General features: G+C 50.1%; 1 protein-coding gene and 1 long non-coding RNA gene across 4 annotated transcripts in view; one reads left to right on the top strand and one right to left on the bottom strand.

Annotated features, from left to right (window-relative positions):
• Window positions 1–2,262: 2,262 nt before the first annotated feature.
• PER2 (period circadian regulator 2) overlaps window positions 2,263–13,385 on the top strand; it is a 60,058-nt gene continuing 48,935 nt past the window's right edge. Inside the window, exons 1-2 of one of the 3 annotated variants that reach the window (XM_017875557.1) lie at window positions 2,263–2,487; window positions 12,069–12,207. In XM_017875557.1, coding sequence (XP_017731046.1) covers window positions 12,149–12,207 — 59 coding nt within the window. In that variant the 5' untranslated portion in view covers window positions 2,263–2,487; window positions 12,069–12,148. Of the gene's footprint in view, window positions 2,488–11,681; window positions 11,755–12,068; window positions 12,208–13,324; window positions 13,376–13,385 lie in introns of those variants that run through there. The other 2 variants (XM_017875558.1, XM_017875559.1) reach the window with 2 other exon arrangements.
• LOC108531923 (uncharacterized) overlaps window positions 2,391–13,385 on the bottom strand; it is a 16,292-nt gene continuing 5,297 nt past the window's right edge. Inside the window, exons 2-3 of the long non-coding RNA XR_001886314.1 lie at window positions 4,134–4,254; window positions 2,391–2,478 (exon numbers count right to left, since the gene is read on the bottom strand). This is a non-coding gene — a long non-coding RNA (uncharacterized LOC108531923). The remainder of the gene's footprint in view (window positions 2,479–4,133; window positions 4,255–13,385) is intronic.

Below are 13,385 nucleotides of genomic sequence, written 5' to 3'. Positions count from 1 at the left end.
TATCGGCCGAGAAAAGCACACGTTTTGCTTTGTCTTTTAGCAATATTGCCACCTCTGCCTTCTTTTGCTTCACAGATATACCAATGCCCATTATTTTATGTTTTACCTTTTCTCTAGCATTTTTGTGCTGATTTGACTGAAAAGCCCTCAAATATTGAATGTCTTCAATCCCATCTGAGTGTTCACGGCTCCTATGTTAGCTATTTGTTGCCCTCACAGTCATGCCTGGTCTGTATCTGTTGAGTTGCTTTTCTGTGGTTTATTTGTTTTCACCATCTGAATTTTCCTCTATAGACTACTTTATTTGTTTACAATCTCTACAAAGGTTTGGATGATAAACATAAGCTTGGTAAACCTCCAGCAACAGTTGTTCAAAATAGCATGAAACTCATATCTAATTACTGAAGACAAAGACTGGAAATGAGCAGAAGTCAAATAAAAATAACTTCACAAGACAAAAAATTTAATGCTTTTGCTTTTTGCTGCACAGGTTCTCCATCTCTATTAACAAAGCAAGCCATTTTAAGCAGATACGAAATATCCTGCTCAAAATAAGTTTCTTATTTTATATTTAATAGTCTACAGCATTTCCGTATTTATGTTTTCTAATTATAAAATGTGTTTAATATATAAAAGTATATTACATATAATTTATACTTTATGTAAATTACTATAAATGCTTATTATAGAACATATGAAAGATACTGAAAAATACAAAGAGGAAAACTAATGTCACCCATATTCTACCACCCAGAGGAAAGCACTGTAGAAGTTTGAGCATTCCTTCAGGTTTTTCTTCCAAGTATACACTGACATGAAGGCACACCCCTAAAAACCTATCTGTTAACTCATACACCTCCTCTATAAGGTAAGTTCGTTTTTTTTTTTTTTTGAGACAGAGTTTTGTTGTTATTGTCCAAGCTGCAGTGCAATAGCACGACCTTGGCTCACTGCAACCTCTGCCTCCCAAGTTCAAGTGATTCTACTGCCTCAGCCTCCCAAGTAGCTGCAATTACAGGTGCATGCCACCACGTGCGGCTAATTTTTTGTATTTTTAGTAGACATGGGGTTTCACCATGTTAGCTAGGCTGGTCTTGAACTCCTGACCCCAGGTGATCCGCCCACCTTAGCCTCTCAAAGTGTTGGATTACAGGCGTGAGCCACTGTGCCCAGCCAGTACGTTCATATTTTTCAAACCAAATAGCAAATCTTGGTTTCTCAGGCCAACATGAGGCACGAAGATCAGCAGGGTCTCACGCCTAGCAAGTCCATGGCTGACAACGCTCACCCGTCCTGCATCCGGGAACCAATCAGGAGCAGTGCAAACCCTTCCCAGATTTCCTGGGACCTCCTCTTGGCCTTTGACCCCAAGAGTTGGAATAAGTTGGGGACTGAAATGCTGAGGTCAGCCCGGACTTGTGGCTCTCCTCACTCAGACAGAACCTGCATCTTCCACTGGAACCCTAATGATTTACATCAATATGTGGGAGAGCTACGCTGGCCTACCCAGGCCCTCACTCAGCAGACAACTGCCTCCTTTGTATTGATGGTAGATTTTAAGGCCACAAAGAGGAGGAGTGGCTTAACACAGAAAGGCCGGTCCCTACCACACACAATGTCTCAATAGCAATGATTACAAATCCAAAATTATCATTTTTGTGGCTGGCTTCCAACATGAGCTGACTTACAGCAAAAGGAGTTTATAAGAAGCCATAGGTCTTAATAACCTTGAGAAATATCTTGCAATGGACACTTTATCGGGATTTGGTAAGAATAGCCCCTTTTAAAATCTTTTAACAAAGAGTTTAGAAAAATAGTCTTCTAGATGTTGAACGTTGGGAGGTCCATTTCTCCTTGTAACTGGGCAGATCCAAACTCTGTTTTCTAAGGAATCGCTTAGGTTGGCCATGTTGGCCTGAACCCAGGGCAAGCAGGGTGGGCTTCTTTCCATGCATGTGGCCTTAGATGGCATCACCACTTTCACAGGAGGTCACGGTGGTAGCTTGAAATTGGTCATGCAGGAGTATCTGCATCACAGAAATGGGTAAATGCTACATATTTTCTCTTTCTTTTTTTTATTTTTTTATTTTTCCAGAGAGCCAATTGTTAAACATTAACTAGTACACCACTGGAGTCAGCCCAACAAATGATTGGAATCAGTTCCTGGTGTCCTTGCCAAAGCATCAAGTTCCAAATCACAGATGACTGCCCCTGCGCCAACGAATTATTCTCCAGCCACCGATCTAGCGTTATGCTCCTCCCCCACCACACTGGGAAGAACCAGCGTCACCTGTGTTCCTTAAGATCCTGCTGGCGCACGTTAGCTCTGCAATTCCTTTGGAGAATAGGACGGTTCTGACCAGAGCTGAGCATATGCCTCTCTGCTCTAGCTATGGTGAAGCCTGACCCTGGATGTCGGCCTGGCATCAAGGAGCAGTGGTGAGGGCAGGTCTTGAGAACAAACACCTTGCAGGACCCCTGCCACAGGTAAGGTATTCTGTAAGAACAACCTGTTCTCGGCTGGGCGCGGTGGCTCACGCCTGTAATCCCAGCACTTTGGGAGGCCGAGGTGGGCAGATCACGAGGTCAGGAGATCGAGACCATCCTAGCTAACAAGGTGAAACCCCATCTCTACTAAAAATACAAAAAATTAGCCTGGCATGGTGGCGGGCGCCTGTAGTTCCAGCTGCTTGGGAGGCTGAGGCAGGAGAATGGTATGAACCTGGGAGGTGGACCTTGCAGTGAGCCAAGATTGTGCCACTACACTCCAGCCTGGGCAACAGAGCGAGACTCTGTCTCAAAAAAAAAAAAAAAAAAAAAAAAAAAAAAAAAAAAAAAGAACAACCTGTTCTCTGGCAAGGAGGAAGTAATTACTTCTGTTGGCTTGGAGGCTTCTGAGAATTTGGGGGTTTGAGATTCTCAGCTTATGTACTCAATTGTCCATAGCCATGGTCTCAGGATCATTTGCTATCTGGCTCCTGACTGATGTAGCAGGCCTGTCAAGGCTATGACTTTAGTCTCCTTTGTAGCTTTCAATCCTTATCAAATTTGAGATCTTTCTTTTTTTTTCTTTTTTTCTTTTTTTTTTTTTTTTGAGACAGAGTCTTGCTTTGTTGCCCAGGCTGGAGTGCAGTGGCGTGATCTCGACTCACTGCAACCTCTGCCTCCTGGATTCAAGTAATTCTCCTGCCTCAGCATCCCGAATAGCTGGGATTACAAGCACGCACCACCATGCCTGGCTCACTTTTGTATTTTTGGTGGAGACGGGGATTTTGCCATGTTGGCCAGGCTGGTCTCGAACTCCTGACCTCAAGTGATCTGCCCCCATCAGCCTCCCAAAGTGCTGGGATTACAGATATGAGCCACTGCACCCAGCCTCAAGATCTGATTTTCATTTTTCTTTTTAGCTTACTGCAAACTCTGCCTCCCGCGTTCAAGCAATTCTCCTGCCTCAGCCTCCCAAGTAGCTGGGATTACAGGCGCATGCCGCCATGCCTGCCAATTTTGTATTTTAGTAGAGATGGCTAATTTTTAATTTTCACTATGTTGGCCAGGCTGGTCTCGAACTCCTGATCTTAGGTAATCCCCCTGCCATGGCCTCCCAAAGTGCTGGGATTACAGGCGTGAGTCATGCGCCTGGCCGATTTTCAACAGTGATTTCTCCTACCCAGTGGCTGTAGGAGATGTAAATCTCCTGAGCTGCCAATGAGGCCCTTAGGCTTTCAAAATTTGTCTTAGATTGGCAATGAACTCTCCCAAGCCCACCTTTTCCTTTCTTCCGGGTGTTCAGCTCCAACATAAGAAGGTATCACCCTTCTGCATAATTATTATCGTTGTCATTGTCTCCCACTCAGGAAGCACCACCCAGTGCCTTGCTCTCTGGCTGCACCCATCATAACTGACCACAGGTGAAAACTGCAATAATCATAATGCCACTGTGTGATGAGCAGTCACCAGCGGTCAGCAAACTTTTTCTGTAAAAGGACAGACAGTAAGTAATACAGGCTTTGTGGGCCTTGTGTGATAGCTGCAGCACATTCTCTGACTTTTCCCTCTCCCTTTCCCTTTAGTCCACAAGCCATGGAAGAACAGGCCATAGTTTGCTGACCCCTGGTCATTACAATCCCACTTACCAGAGGTATGGAGACCCTGTGACTCTGAGACAGGTGGGAAGATCGATTCCAACATGAAGCCTTGAGTGAGGGTCTGCTTTGTCAAACCATTTTCAGTATCCAGTGTCTTAGTTTAGGTTCCCTAGAAAACAGAGCCAGGGAACAGGCTTAAGAACAAAAGCTTTGGCTGGGCACAGTGGCTCATGCCTGTAATCCTAGCACTTTGGGAGGACAAGGCAGGTGGATCATGAGGTCAGGAGATCAAGGCCATCCTGGCTAACATGGTGAAACCCCGTCTCTACTAAAAATACAAAAAATTAGCTGGGCATGGTGGCGGGTACCTGTAGTCCCAGCTACTCGGGAGGCTGAGGCAGGAGAATGGCGTGAACCTGGGAGGCAGAGCTTACAGTGAGCTGAGATCGCGCCACTGCACTCCAAAGCCTGGGCGACAGAGCGAGGAGACACCGTATCAAAAGAAAAAAAAAAAAAAGAAAGCTTTATCGGGAGGTGCGATCCCAGGACAGGACAGGAAGAGTAGAGAAAAAAGGAAGAAAAGGCAAGGTGAGGCATCCCCATGCTGGCCACTGCTTCCTGATGAGCCGCACGAGGCAAGCCAGACACTCAGCATGTCCACATGCTGCTTATGAATGCCAATGCCCTGGCCCAGTGGAAAATCATGCCTCGGATTTTGGCCCAACAGACAGCAAAGGGTAAGGGTATTATCCACTGGCTCTCTCCCGTCTACCACTGAAAAGTTTTGGGAAGAGCCCTGGCAGCACCTATAGCAGTGGCCTTTCTTGGGCCAGCAGTGACAGTCACCCAGGCTACCCTGTCTAGCAAGCCCGAGACTATCTGGGCCCCCTTCTGTTTCCAGCATGTGTGGTCCAGAGCACACAGTCTGCCACCACCTTGCCGGGAGCTCGGGGAACAGGGTCCCATTCCTCATCTTCCTGTGGTTTGAAAGACTCAGTGTGTAGGGAAGCCCAGATCAAGGCGAACCTAGCGTTACAAGAGTGCTCTTTAGGAATCCCATTTGAATCGTGTCTTCAGAGGATTCAGAGGCCCTGCAAGGTGGACCAGGAGGTGACAATGCAAGGCTGTGGTCTCCAAGCTCCCTGCCTGGGGGACTCCTGGCTCCGTGCTCCTGTCTGTGCTCCTCCTCTTGATAGCTTCTCCAGTTTTCACACTATTCTTCTAGCACCTTCACGCAATGCCTTTTCTCCTGAGAGCCCCTTTCCTTTGTCATTTCTCCTGGTCCTCTCGCCTTCCTTGGTTTAGGGTGTGGCCAGCTTCAGAGCGAGTGGGGTGGATGTGCAGGATGGATGTGCTGAGAGGTCTGCATGGGCCGTGCAGCCTCAGGTCCTCCCTGTTCTTTGCTCCTCGTTCCTGTCTCAAGGAGAGATCTGAACCACTTTTGGGGGTTCTTTGTTTCTGACTCTTCCTTAGAGACCAGGCACACACCAGCCTGGAAAAACTGCTCCAGACCGGCAGTGCCTGGAGGAACCAAGCTGAAGATGCCGCCCATGAGGAGGGCCCTGCCTGCCACGAACCATTCAGCACTTTCTGAGTCCAGAGTGTGGCAGGGATTCTCTGCATTCTCATCAACCACATGAGCCCAGAAAGCTTTTCCAGAGTGGCTGCAGCCTCGGTGGGGATGCCTGGGTTTATGCTCAAGGTCTCAGGGAACACCCCCTGGGGCCGCCACACTGTGGTCATCAAGCACCCACTGCGAGAAGTGCCCAGGAATGTCTGCCCATGTCCATGGTCACAGGGCACATGACTGACTCTGCAGCAGGGGTGCTGTGTGGATCCCCCAACTCATCATTTGCTTCATTCAGCAGCACATGTCACCTCTCATCGTGCAAATCAACCATCTGCGCTTTCGAAGAGTTCCCCTGGTGTGGGTGGCAGCAGGGCCAGAGGAAGCCCATTTTTCCTTTGTGCACCCGAACAGTCCACCTACACATGGCTTCCTCCCTGTAACAAAGCTCCCAAGCTTCAGTGGTGGCCTGGGGAGTGGGTAGGGTGTCTCCCGATTTCCCTTCCTCCTCCTCGCAGGACTCCATCTGTTGAGGAGGATTGAGAAGATGGGTACACGGGCAGCCTTCGCTCCCAGCTGCTCTTCACAATGGAACCACCACAGGTCAGGCCTCACGATCACTGCCGTCACAGCTCTAAGTCACCTGGGCTCCTGCCTCTGCCCGCAACCAGGAAATCCATCACCCCCTCCTCGAGAGGATGCCTCCACCCTCAGGGTAACCCAGTCAGACCCCTTGGCTGCCTCATGCCTGTAATCCCAGGGCTTTGGGAGACTGAGGCAGGGGGACCATTTGAGGCCAGGGATTTGAGGGTTCACTGAGCTCTGATCACACCAACGCACTCCAGCAAGACCTTATCTCTAAAAGAAAGAGAAAGAGGAGGAGAAGAAGGAGAAGGAGGAGGAGAAGAAGGAGAAGGAAAGGAAGGAGGAGGAGGAGGAGAGAAGAAAGAAGGAGGAAAAAGAAGAAGAAAGAAGAAGAAAAGAAAGAAGGAGAAGAAGAAGAGAGAAACAACAACAGCAACTTTGTTGCTTCTGACCAACAAGATTCGGTTTAGGGACAAGAGATGTTTTTACCATGTTGGGCACCAGGGAGAAGACAGCAGGAGAGAACAAACACCCAGAAACCAAAGGAAACACTCTGTAAGCCCCAGAAGCAGGCAGAGGGTGAGGCAGGTGCACAGGCCTGAGCCTTCACCCTCCCAAGGAGGGCACTGTGAACTGGCATCACTGGTGGGCTGGTGATCCCCAAGACGGACCTGCACCCCAGCCATCCCCACCTATGAGCCCTTATGGACTGAGGGGAGTTACATGAATAGAATGCATGGAGCACCTGCATTCGCCAAGTCACAGAGGAGCTTTTGGGTGGGGAGAATGTTTGACATTTGGAGAATGAGAGGCACGTTGGAGCGTGGACTTTGGTCGCTCCTGACTTTGCGGCCTTCCCTGCTGAGTCAGCTGGTCCTCGGACTCCATAGGGACAGGGTGGTAAGGGTGGCCATGAGATCTTTCTGCAGACAAAGGTAGTTTCTCCTTGATGACATAAAACACAGACACACAGGATTCCTTTGGTGTCGCGGTGTCGAGAATGTCTTTTGCAAAGGATCAATGGAACGCAGGAGCATGTCCTATAGAGTGGTGAGGATTAAAGAAGAGAATGTGTGCCAAGCGCCAAGCGTGATGTCTCAACACAGCAAGCACGTGCTCCCTCACAGCTTGTTCACAGGTCACGGGGGGGGGCCCGAGGGCCGTACTCACATATGAATGCAAAGCCCCAAACTTAGGCTCCTGCATTCTTCTTAGTGTCACCCAGGATCAGGAACCCTAATGGCACCAGGCCTTGTTGGTCCCCAGAGCATGCAAGGCCCCCGTTCCTGACTCCAAGATGTCCACGGTTGGAGGTGCCAACTGGCCTACCCCTCAGTGACACCCCAGGAATGCTGGCAGAACCACACTGAGGCAACAGCCCTGCAGGACACACACTAGACAGAGAGGGAGAGAGCCAGGGAGCCTGAGGCGGGGGCCTGCCTGGGCAAGGTCCATGGCCCAGAAGGCCAGCAGGATGACACCCTGACCGATAAGAGACCCTCCACCTGGGAAGGAAGAGGCGCCTCGGACATGGGGGATCACCTTGAACACGGGTATCGCCTCAGACAGGGGGCATCACCTTGGGTGTGGGGATCAGCTCAGACAGGGCCGGCGTTTTGGCAAGTTGCCTCTCCTTGGGCTCCTTCAGGACAGTGAGGGGTATTGGCTGCCCTGAAGCCCTGGAAAGAAACTCAAGCTGCCTGAGACCAGAAAACCTGATCCACAAATTAGTCCACAAGTTCCTGAGGCAGATACTTGACCTGCAACTCAAACCAGGAGTGCTACACAGCATCACCTACCCACTGCTACCCTCTCCCCACCAAAGGGCACAGCTTTCATCTCAGTTAAATCCTTGGTTTTACTTTTTTATTTTTTCTTTTTCTTTTTTTTTTCTTTTTTTTTTTTTTTTTTTTTTTTTTTTTTTTGAGACAGAGTCTTGCCGTGTCACCCAGGCGGAAGTGCAGTGGCATGATCTCGGCTCACGCAGCCTCTGCCTCCTGGGTTCCAGCAATTCTCCTGCCTCAGCCTCCCGAGTAGCTGGGATTACAGATGTGTGCCACCACACTCGGCTAATTTTTGTATTTTTAGTAGAGATGGACTTTCACCATGTTGGCCAGACTGGTCTCGAACTCCTGACCTCAGCTAATCTGCCTGCCTCAGCCTCCCAAATCCTTGGTTTTTCTTAATGGCCTTAATGACCAGAAAGTTTGAAGTTTTAATCCTTTTTCAAGTGACATGATAGCAAATTGTTTCTTGGCTTTGGTTAAAAGCATGCCTTTTATTTGCAAAACTNGGAGTGCAGTGGCCAGATCTCAGCTCACTGCAAACTCCGCCTCCCGGGTTTACGCCATTCTCCTGCCTCAGCCTCCCGAGTAGCTGGGACTACAGGCGCCCGCCACCTCGCCCGGCTAGTTTTTTGTATTTTTTTAGTAGAGACGGGGTTTCACCGTGTTAGCCAGGATGGTCTCGATCTCCTGACCTCGTGATCCGCCCGCCTCGGCCTCCCAAAGTGCTGGGATTACAGGCTTGAGCCACCGCGCCCGGCTGGGTACACATTTAATCACTGAATTCTTGTAGCAATAAAGAGGACATGTATAACATTAAAAAGACAGAATCTTCAGGTAGAAATTATTTTATTCATTTATATTTTTTGTCTTAGGATACAATAATGAAGTAAACACATCTATACAGAGTATTGTATAGCAGAGACAAAGCTATGGCAATTTAAATTATTTGCAGATCTGCAGGAAAAAAAGAGATTAGATGTATTTGGGAGAGGTATTTTGAAGTAATAACTATTGCCATGGATTAAAAGCACAGTGGCTCGCACCTGTAATCCCAGCACTTTGGGATGCCGAGGCGGGTGGATCATGAGGTCAGGAGTTCGAGACCAGCCTGACCAACATGGTGAAACCCTGTCTCTGCTAAAAACACAAAAATTAGCTGGGCGTGGTGACGCACGCCTGTAATCCAAGCTACTCAGGAGGCTGATGCAGGAGAATAGCTTGAACCCAGGAAGCAGAGGTTGCAGTGAGCTGAGATCATGCCACTGCACTCTAGTCTGGGTGAAAGAGTGAGACTCCGTCTTAAAAAAGAAAAAAAAAAAAAGGAAAAGAAAACAAATAAAAATCTTAGCAAATTAGAATATATGGCAATGGACATCCATTAAAAAAATCTATAAAAAAAGAAAAAGAAAGAAAAACAAATAAAAGTCTTAGCGAAATAGAACATATGGCAATGGACATCCATAAAAAAACAAACATCTAAGGCTCATCATACCTGGTGGTGAAATACTGAATACTTCCTCCCCCAGGGTGGAACGGGGCAAGGATGCCCATTCTCACCATTCTATTCCACATCAAATGCAGGTCCTAGCTTGTGCCACCAGCCCTGTGATCTCTAGGGCATCCTTTGTAAAGGAGTCATTGGGACAAGGATGCTTACATTCCAGGTTCCAAGCAAGCTCCTTTCCCCAGGCTCTTCTCCAGGGCAAGGCAAAGAAAGATGGGGACTACACACCCATTGTGGATGGCTCAATCTTGTGACTTCCTTGGGGAAGATATATGAGCACACCACACCCACACGTCTCCCCCAAAGAACAGCCTCCCTGGATCTATATTTAGTTTAAAAATCAAAAAGGCTTCTCAGTAGGTAGCTAGCATAATAAAGATGCCTTCTTCTTTTTTTTTTTTAAAGACAGGGTCTCAGTCTTGCTCTGTTGCCCAGGCTGGAGTGCAGTGACACAATCACGGTTCACTGCAACCTCAAACTCCTGGACTCAAGGGATCCTCCTGCCTCAGCCTCCCAAGTGGCTGGGACCACAGGAGCATGCCATCATGCCTGGCTTTCTTATTTTTTGTAGAGACAGGGTCTCACTATGTTGCCCAGGCTGTTCTCAAACTCCTGGGTTCAAGAAATCCTCCCACCTCGGCCTCCCAAAGAGCTGGAAGATACTTCTTTATATTGGTCCACAAACCACCTCATGTCCAGGGACAGGCACCTGCTCTTGGGTCACTAGAGGCAAGTAGTCCTTGTCTCACCCTGAGACCCTGGACACAGGTGCCCGCGCCCTTGAGGTCACCTCTGTGAGCCGGGTCTCCCTGCCAGGAGCTGCCATCATGCTAAGCTGGGGTCAGCTGTAGGTCACTGCTGGGTTCAAGGGAGGCTGGAGAGTAAGGGTTGGGCATTACCATCTCCAATGTCCCTAAACCCAAGAAAGGGGCTCCAGCACTAGAGGGCCAGAAGGCTTGACAGTGTCCCCTCCATCTCTTTAGAGAGGACTTTGCTGGCCACCACCTCCTCCATTTACAGAGGGAGTTCTCTTCCTAGCTGCCTGTTCTTTGCCCCTCCAGCTAGCCAACCCACAAACCATGCTACCCACAATGAGAGGAAGCAGTGACCAGCACAGTGCCTGGTACACAGTAGTTGCTCAGTAAACAATTGGCTGGGTGCTTGAGTGAATGAGAGGGCCAGTGAGTGGACTGGCAAGGGCATGGAGGCCTGGGTGCAGAGAACCCCTACAGGCAGGCCCAGACATAGATGGGCAGGGCCAACTTGGGCCAGGCTTACTGGTGGAAACAGGCTAGTGGGAGCAGGTGGAGCTCCCTGTGGAGCAGGGGCCAAGCAGCCTTTAGCTGGGAGGCCAACTCCTCCCACTGGCAGCATTCCCAAGGTAGCTGCGGACCCTGGCTTACCACCTCACCTCCACCCCCAACTAAAGGACTAGCTTTCTCCTAGCCAGCCTGCCTCCCACAGTGCCAACAGCAATTCTCCTATCCAAGAGCTCTGAGCTCTGTGCTGGAGATGACAACTGGCCAGTGTGGGCTGGCTAGGAAAGGGTTCATCCCCCTTCCTTCTCCAATCTGACTGCCCCAATTTGCACGCTCTCTCTCTCCCTCCCTCTCTGCCACCATCTTGGTTCACCAAGAATGGTATCCATGCACTTGGCCTGATTGTAGGAGCTCATCCCCTGAACGCTGTCCTCTGCTGGAGCTGGGTCCTCTGATGGAGCATCTGTCCATGGCTGTCCTATTCCCTCAGGACCTACACCACATCTTAGACAAAATTGCCTCTGAATCTGCCTCCTCCCCTCTTCTGCATCACAAACTCCTTACAAGCAGGGATACAGTGAGACGTATTTTTGCATGCCCCTCAATACTCAGGTGTCAACGAGTATTTGTGGAGTGTACAAAAATTTCCAATAATAGGAAAGAAGAAACTGGCTGTGAATAACTGAAAATAGATGAGATTCTGAAGAGTCCTAGAGCCCAAAGCACTTGATAATTTCTAAAAGAATTGATTTCAGTATCTTTCTACCAGATTTATTCGTGGAAATAAAAAAAGGCTACATTTAGGGAGGAAATGTGACATCAGGTAGCAGGCTGAATATGGAGCAAGACCCAGCAAAAGCGTGAAGAAGAATCTCAGTAAGGTGTGGAGGAGCTGTTTACTCTTGTTTCCAGAACAATGGAGCTCCCATTGACGTCAATGGGAGGGAAGAAACAAAAGAGCCTTTGGGTGTGTGCAGGGCGCAGCCGGGCCTGGGTTTGCTTGGCATTTGTGTGTGTCTGTGTTAGGGAGGGGTGGGGAGTGTGTTGAGATGTCAATGTCAGAGGAACAGGAGGAGGGGCCACCTGACAGTGTGTGAACAGCCTGCAGGCCTCCCTGGGCTTCTGTGGGAAGGGCTGCCCTGATGAACTTGGTATTTGCCCTGGTTTGCATCTGAGAAGTTGCACACACACCTTGTCAAGTAGAAGGGAAAGAGTTATCACACTCAGGAATTCCTGATGTGGGTTAATAACTTTTCCTTCTGTCCCATCCCTGGTCCCCAGGCGAGTCCAGGTAAAGAAGAACAAGAAGAGTAAAGAGAGATGCTGCGGGTTCCAGCTTCCTGGACAATCTCGCCTTCCCCATGAGAGCCTGCACTTTCAGAGTCTGCTGCATGGGAGCCTGCAAGCTCCTTCCTGTCCTGTAAGTCTCAGGCTTCTACCCAGACCAGGGGAAATTGTACTGTCTCTCTTGACACTTTAAATGGAAGTTTAGAGGCTCGTGATGCCCCAGACAATGCTTACTGAAACAGCAAACGCTCAAAGTGATGCACGCTCCCGCACTGGCTCCCAGGACAACCTCCCACCACGAGCTTCTCCGTCTCTACTGCTTGCACCTTCCTAAGGTGTCCCTTTCTCAGGGCCTACCCTACCCGCCCTGGAAGTGCTGCCTTTCTCATGGAGCCTGTGGGGATAGCTCTGGTTAATTTATAGCCCACATCGCCCAATTTAGCATTTGATTAAGTTTCCTTTTTATGAGACAGTCCTTTCTCCCTAGTGATGCGCTTGGGGGCAGGGACAACATCATTTCTTTCTTTTGTACCTCCCCAGAGTAACAGTGACTCTATTTCCTGAACCAAAAATTGTGACACGTGGTAAGTGCCGGGGCAAGTGTGGACCACAGGCACCTCTGAGGCCCGGGTGGGCGTGCCCCGGCAGCTGCTGCAGGGCTGTGCAGCCACCTTCTCCTAGGCTGCTCCGGGACCCGGCGATGAATGAGTGAATGAGTAAATGAATGAATGTGTGAATGAAGCATGCCGCGCAGACTTTCCCGCAGCCCTGGCCGCTAGGGGCGCGCCTCTGGCCGGTGGCCGGAGGTGGAGGTTTCCCTGGTCCGGCTTCGGGGCGCCGGGTCGGCCAGGCCTGCCGGAGGTGCACAGGAGCCCCGCGCCCAGCTCCCCCGCCCGCAATGGTACGCGCCACTCCGCGCTCCCCAAGCTGGCGGACTCGAGGGCGTCGTGAATGGAAGGCGCCGACGCCGGAAGTGGATGAGACCACTAGGGAGGACGACGGGGGGCACGAATGAGCCGCGTCTCCATTGAAGAACCGACGAGGTGAACATGGAGTTCCATGTGCGTCTTATGTAAAAAGAGCGACGGGCACCGCCACCAATGGGCGCGCGGCGCTAGCAGGCCCCGCCCCTCGTGTATGCAGATGAGACGGTGTCGCGGCCAATGGCGGACGCCGGGGGCGGGCGCGGCGCGCGCGGTCACGTTTTCCACTATGTGACAGCGGCGACTCGGCCGCGGCGGAGGCGGCGGCGCTGAGGGGCTACGTGCAGCTGTGGGCGGTGGCGGCGGCGGCGGCGGCAGCGGGCGCGGG

This window comes from Rhinopithecus bieti, unplaced genomic scaffold (genome assembly GCF_001698545.2).
Source record: "Rhinopithecus bieti isolate Rb0 unplaced genomic scaffold, ASM169854v2 scaffold_7884, whole genome shotgun sequence".
NCBI lineage: Eukaryota > Metazoa > Chordata > Mammalia > Primates > Cercopithecidae > Rhinopithecus > Rhinopithecus bieti.
Note: the sequence above shows the minus strand (reverse complement) of the source record. Positions and strands in the feature narration are given on the sequence as shown.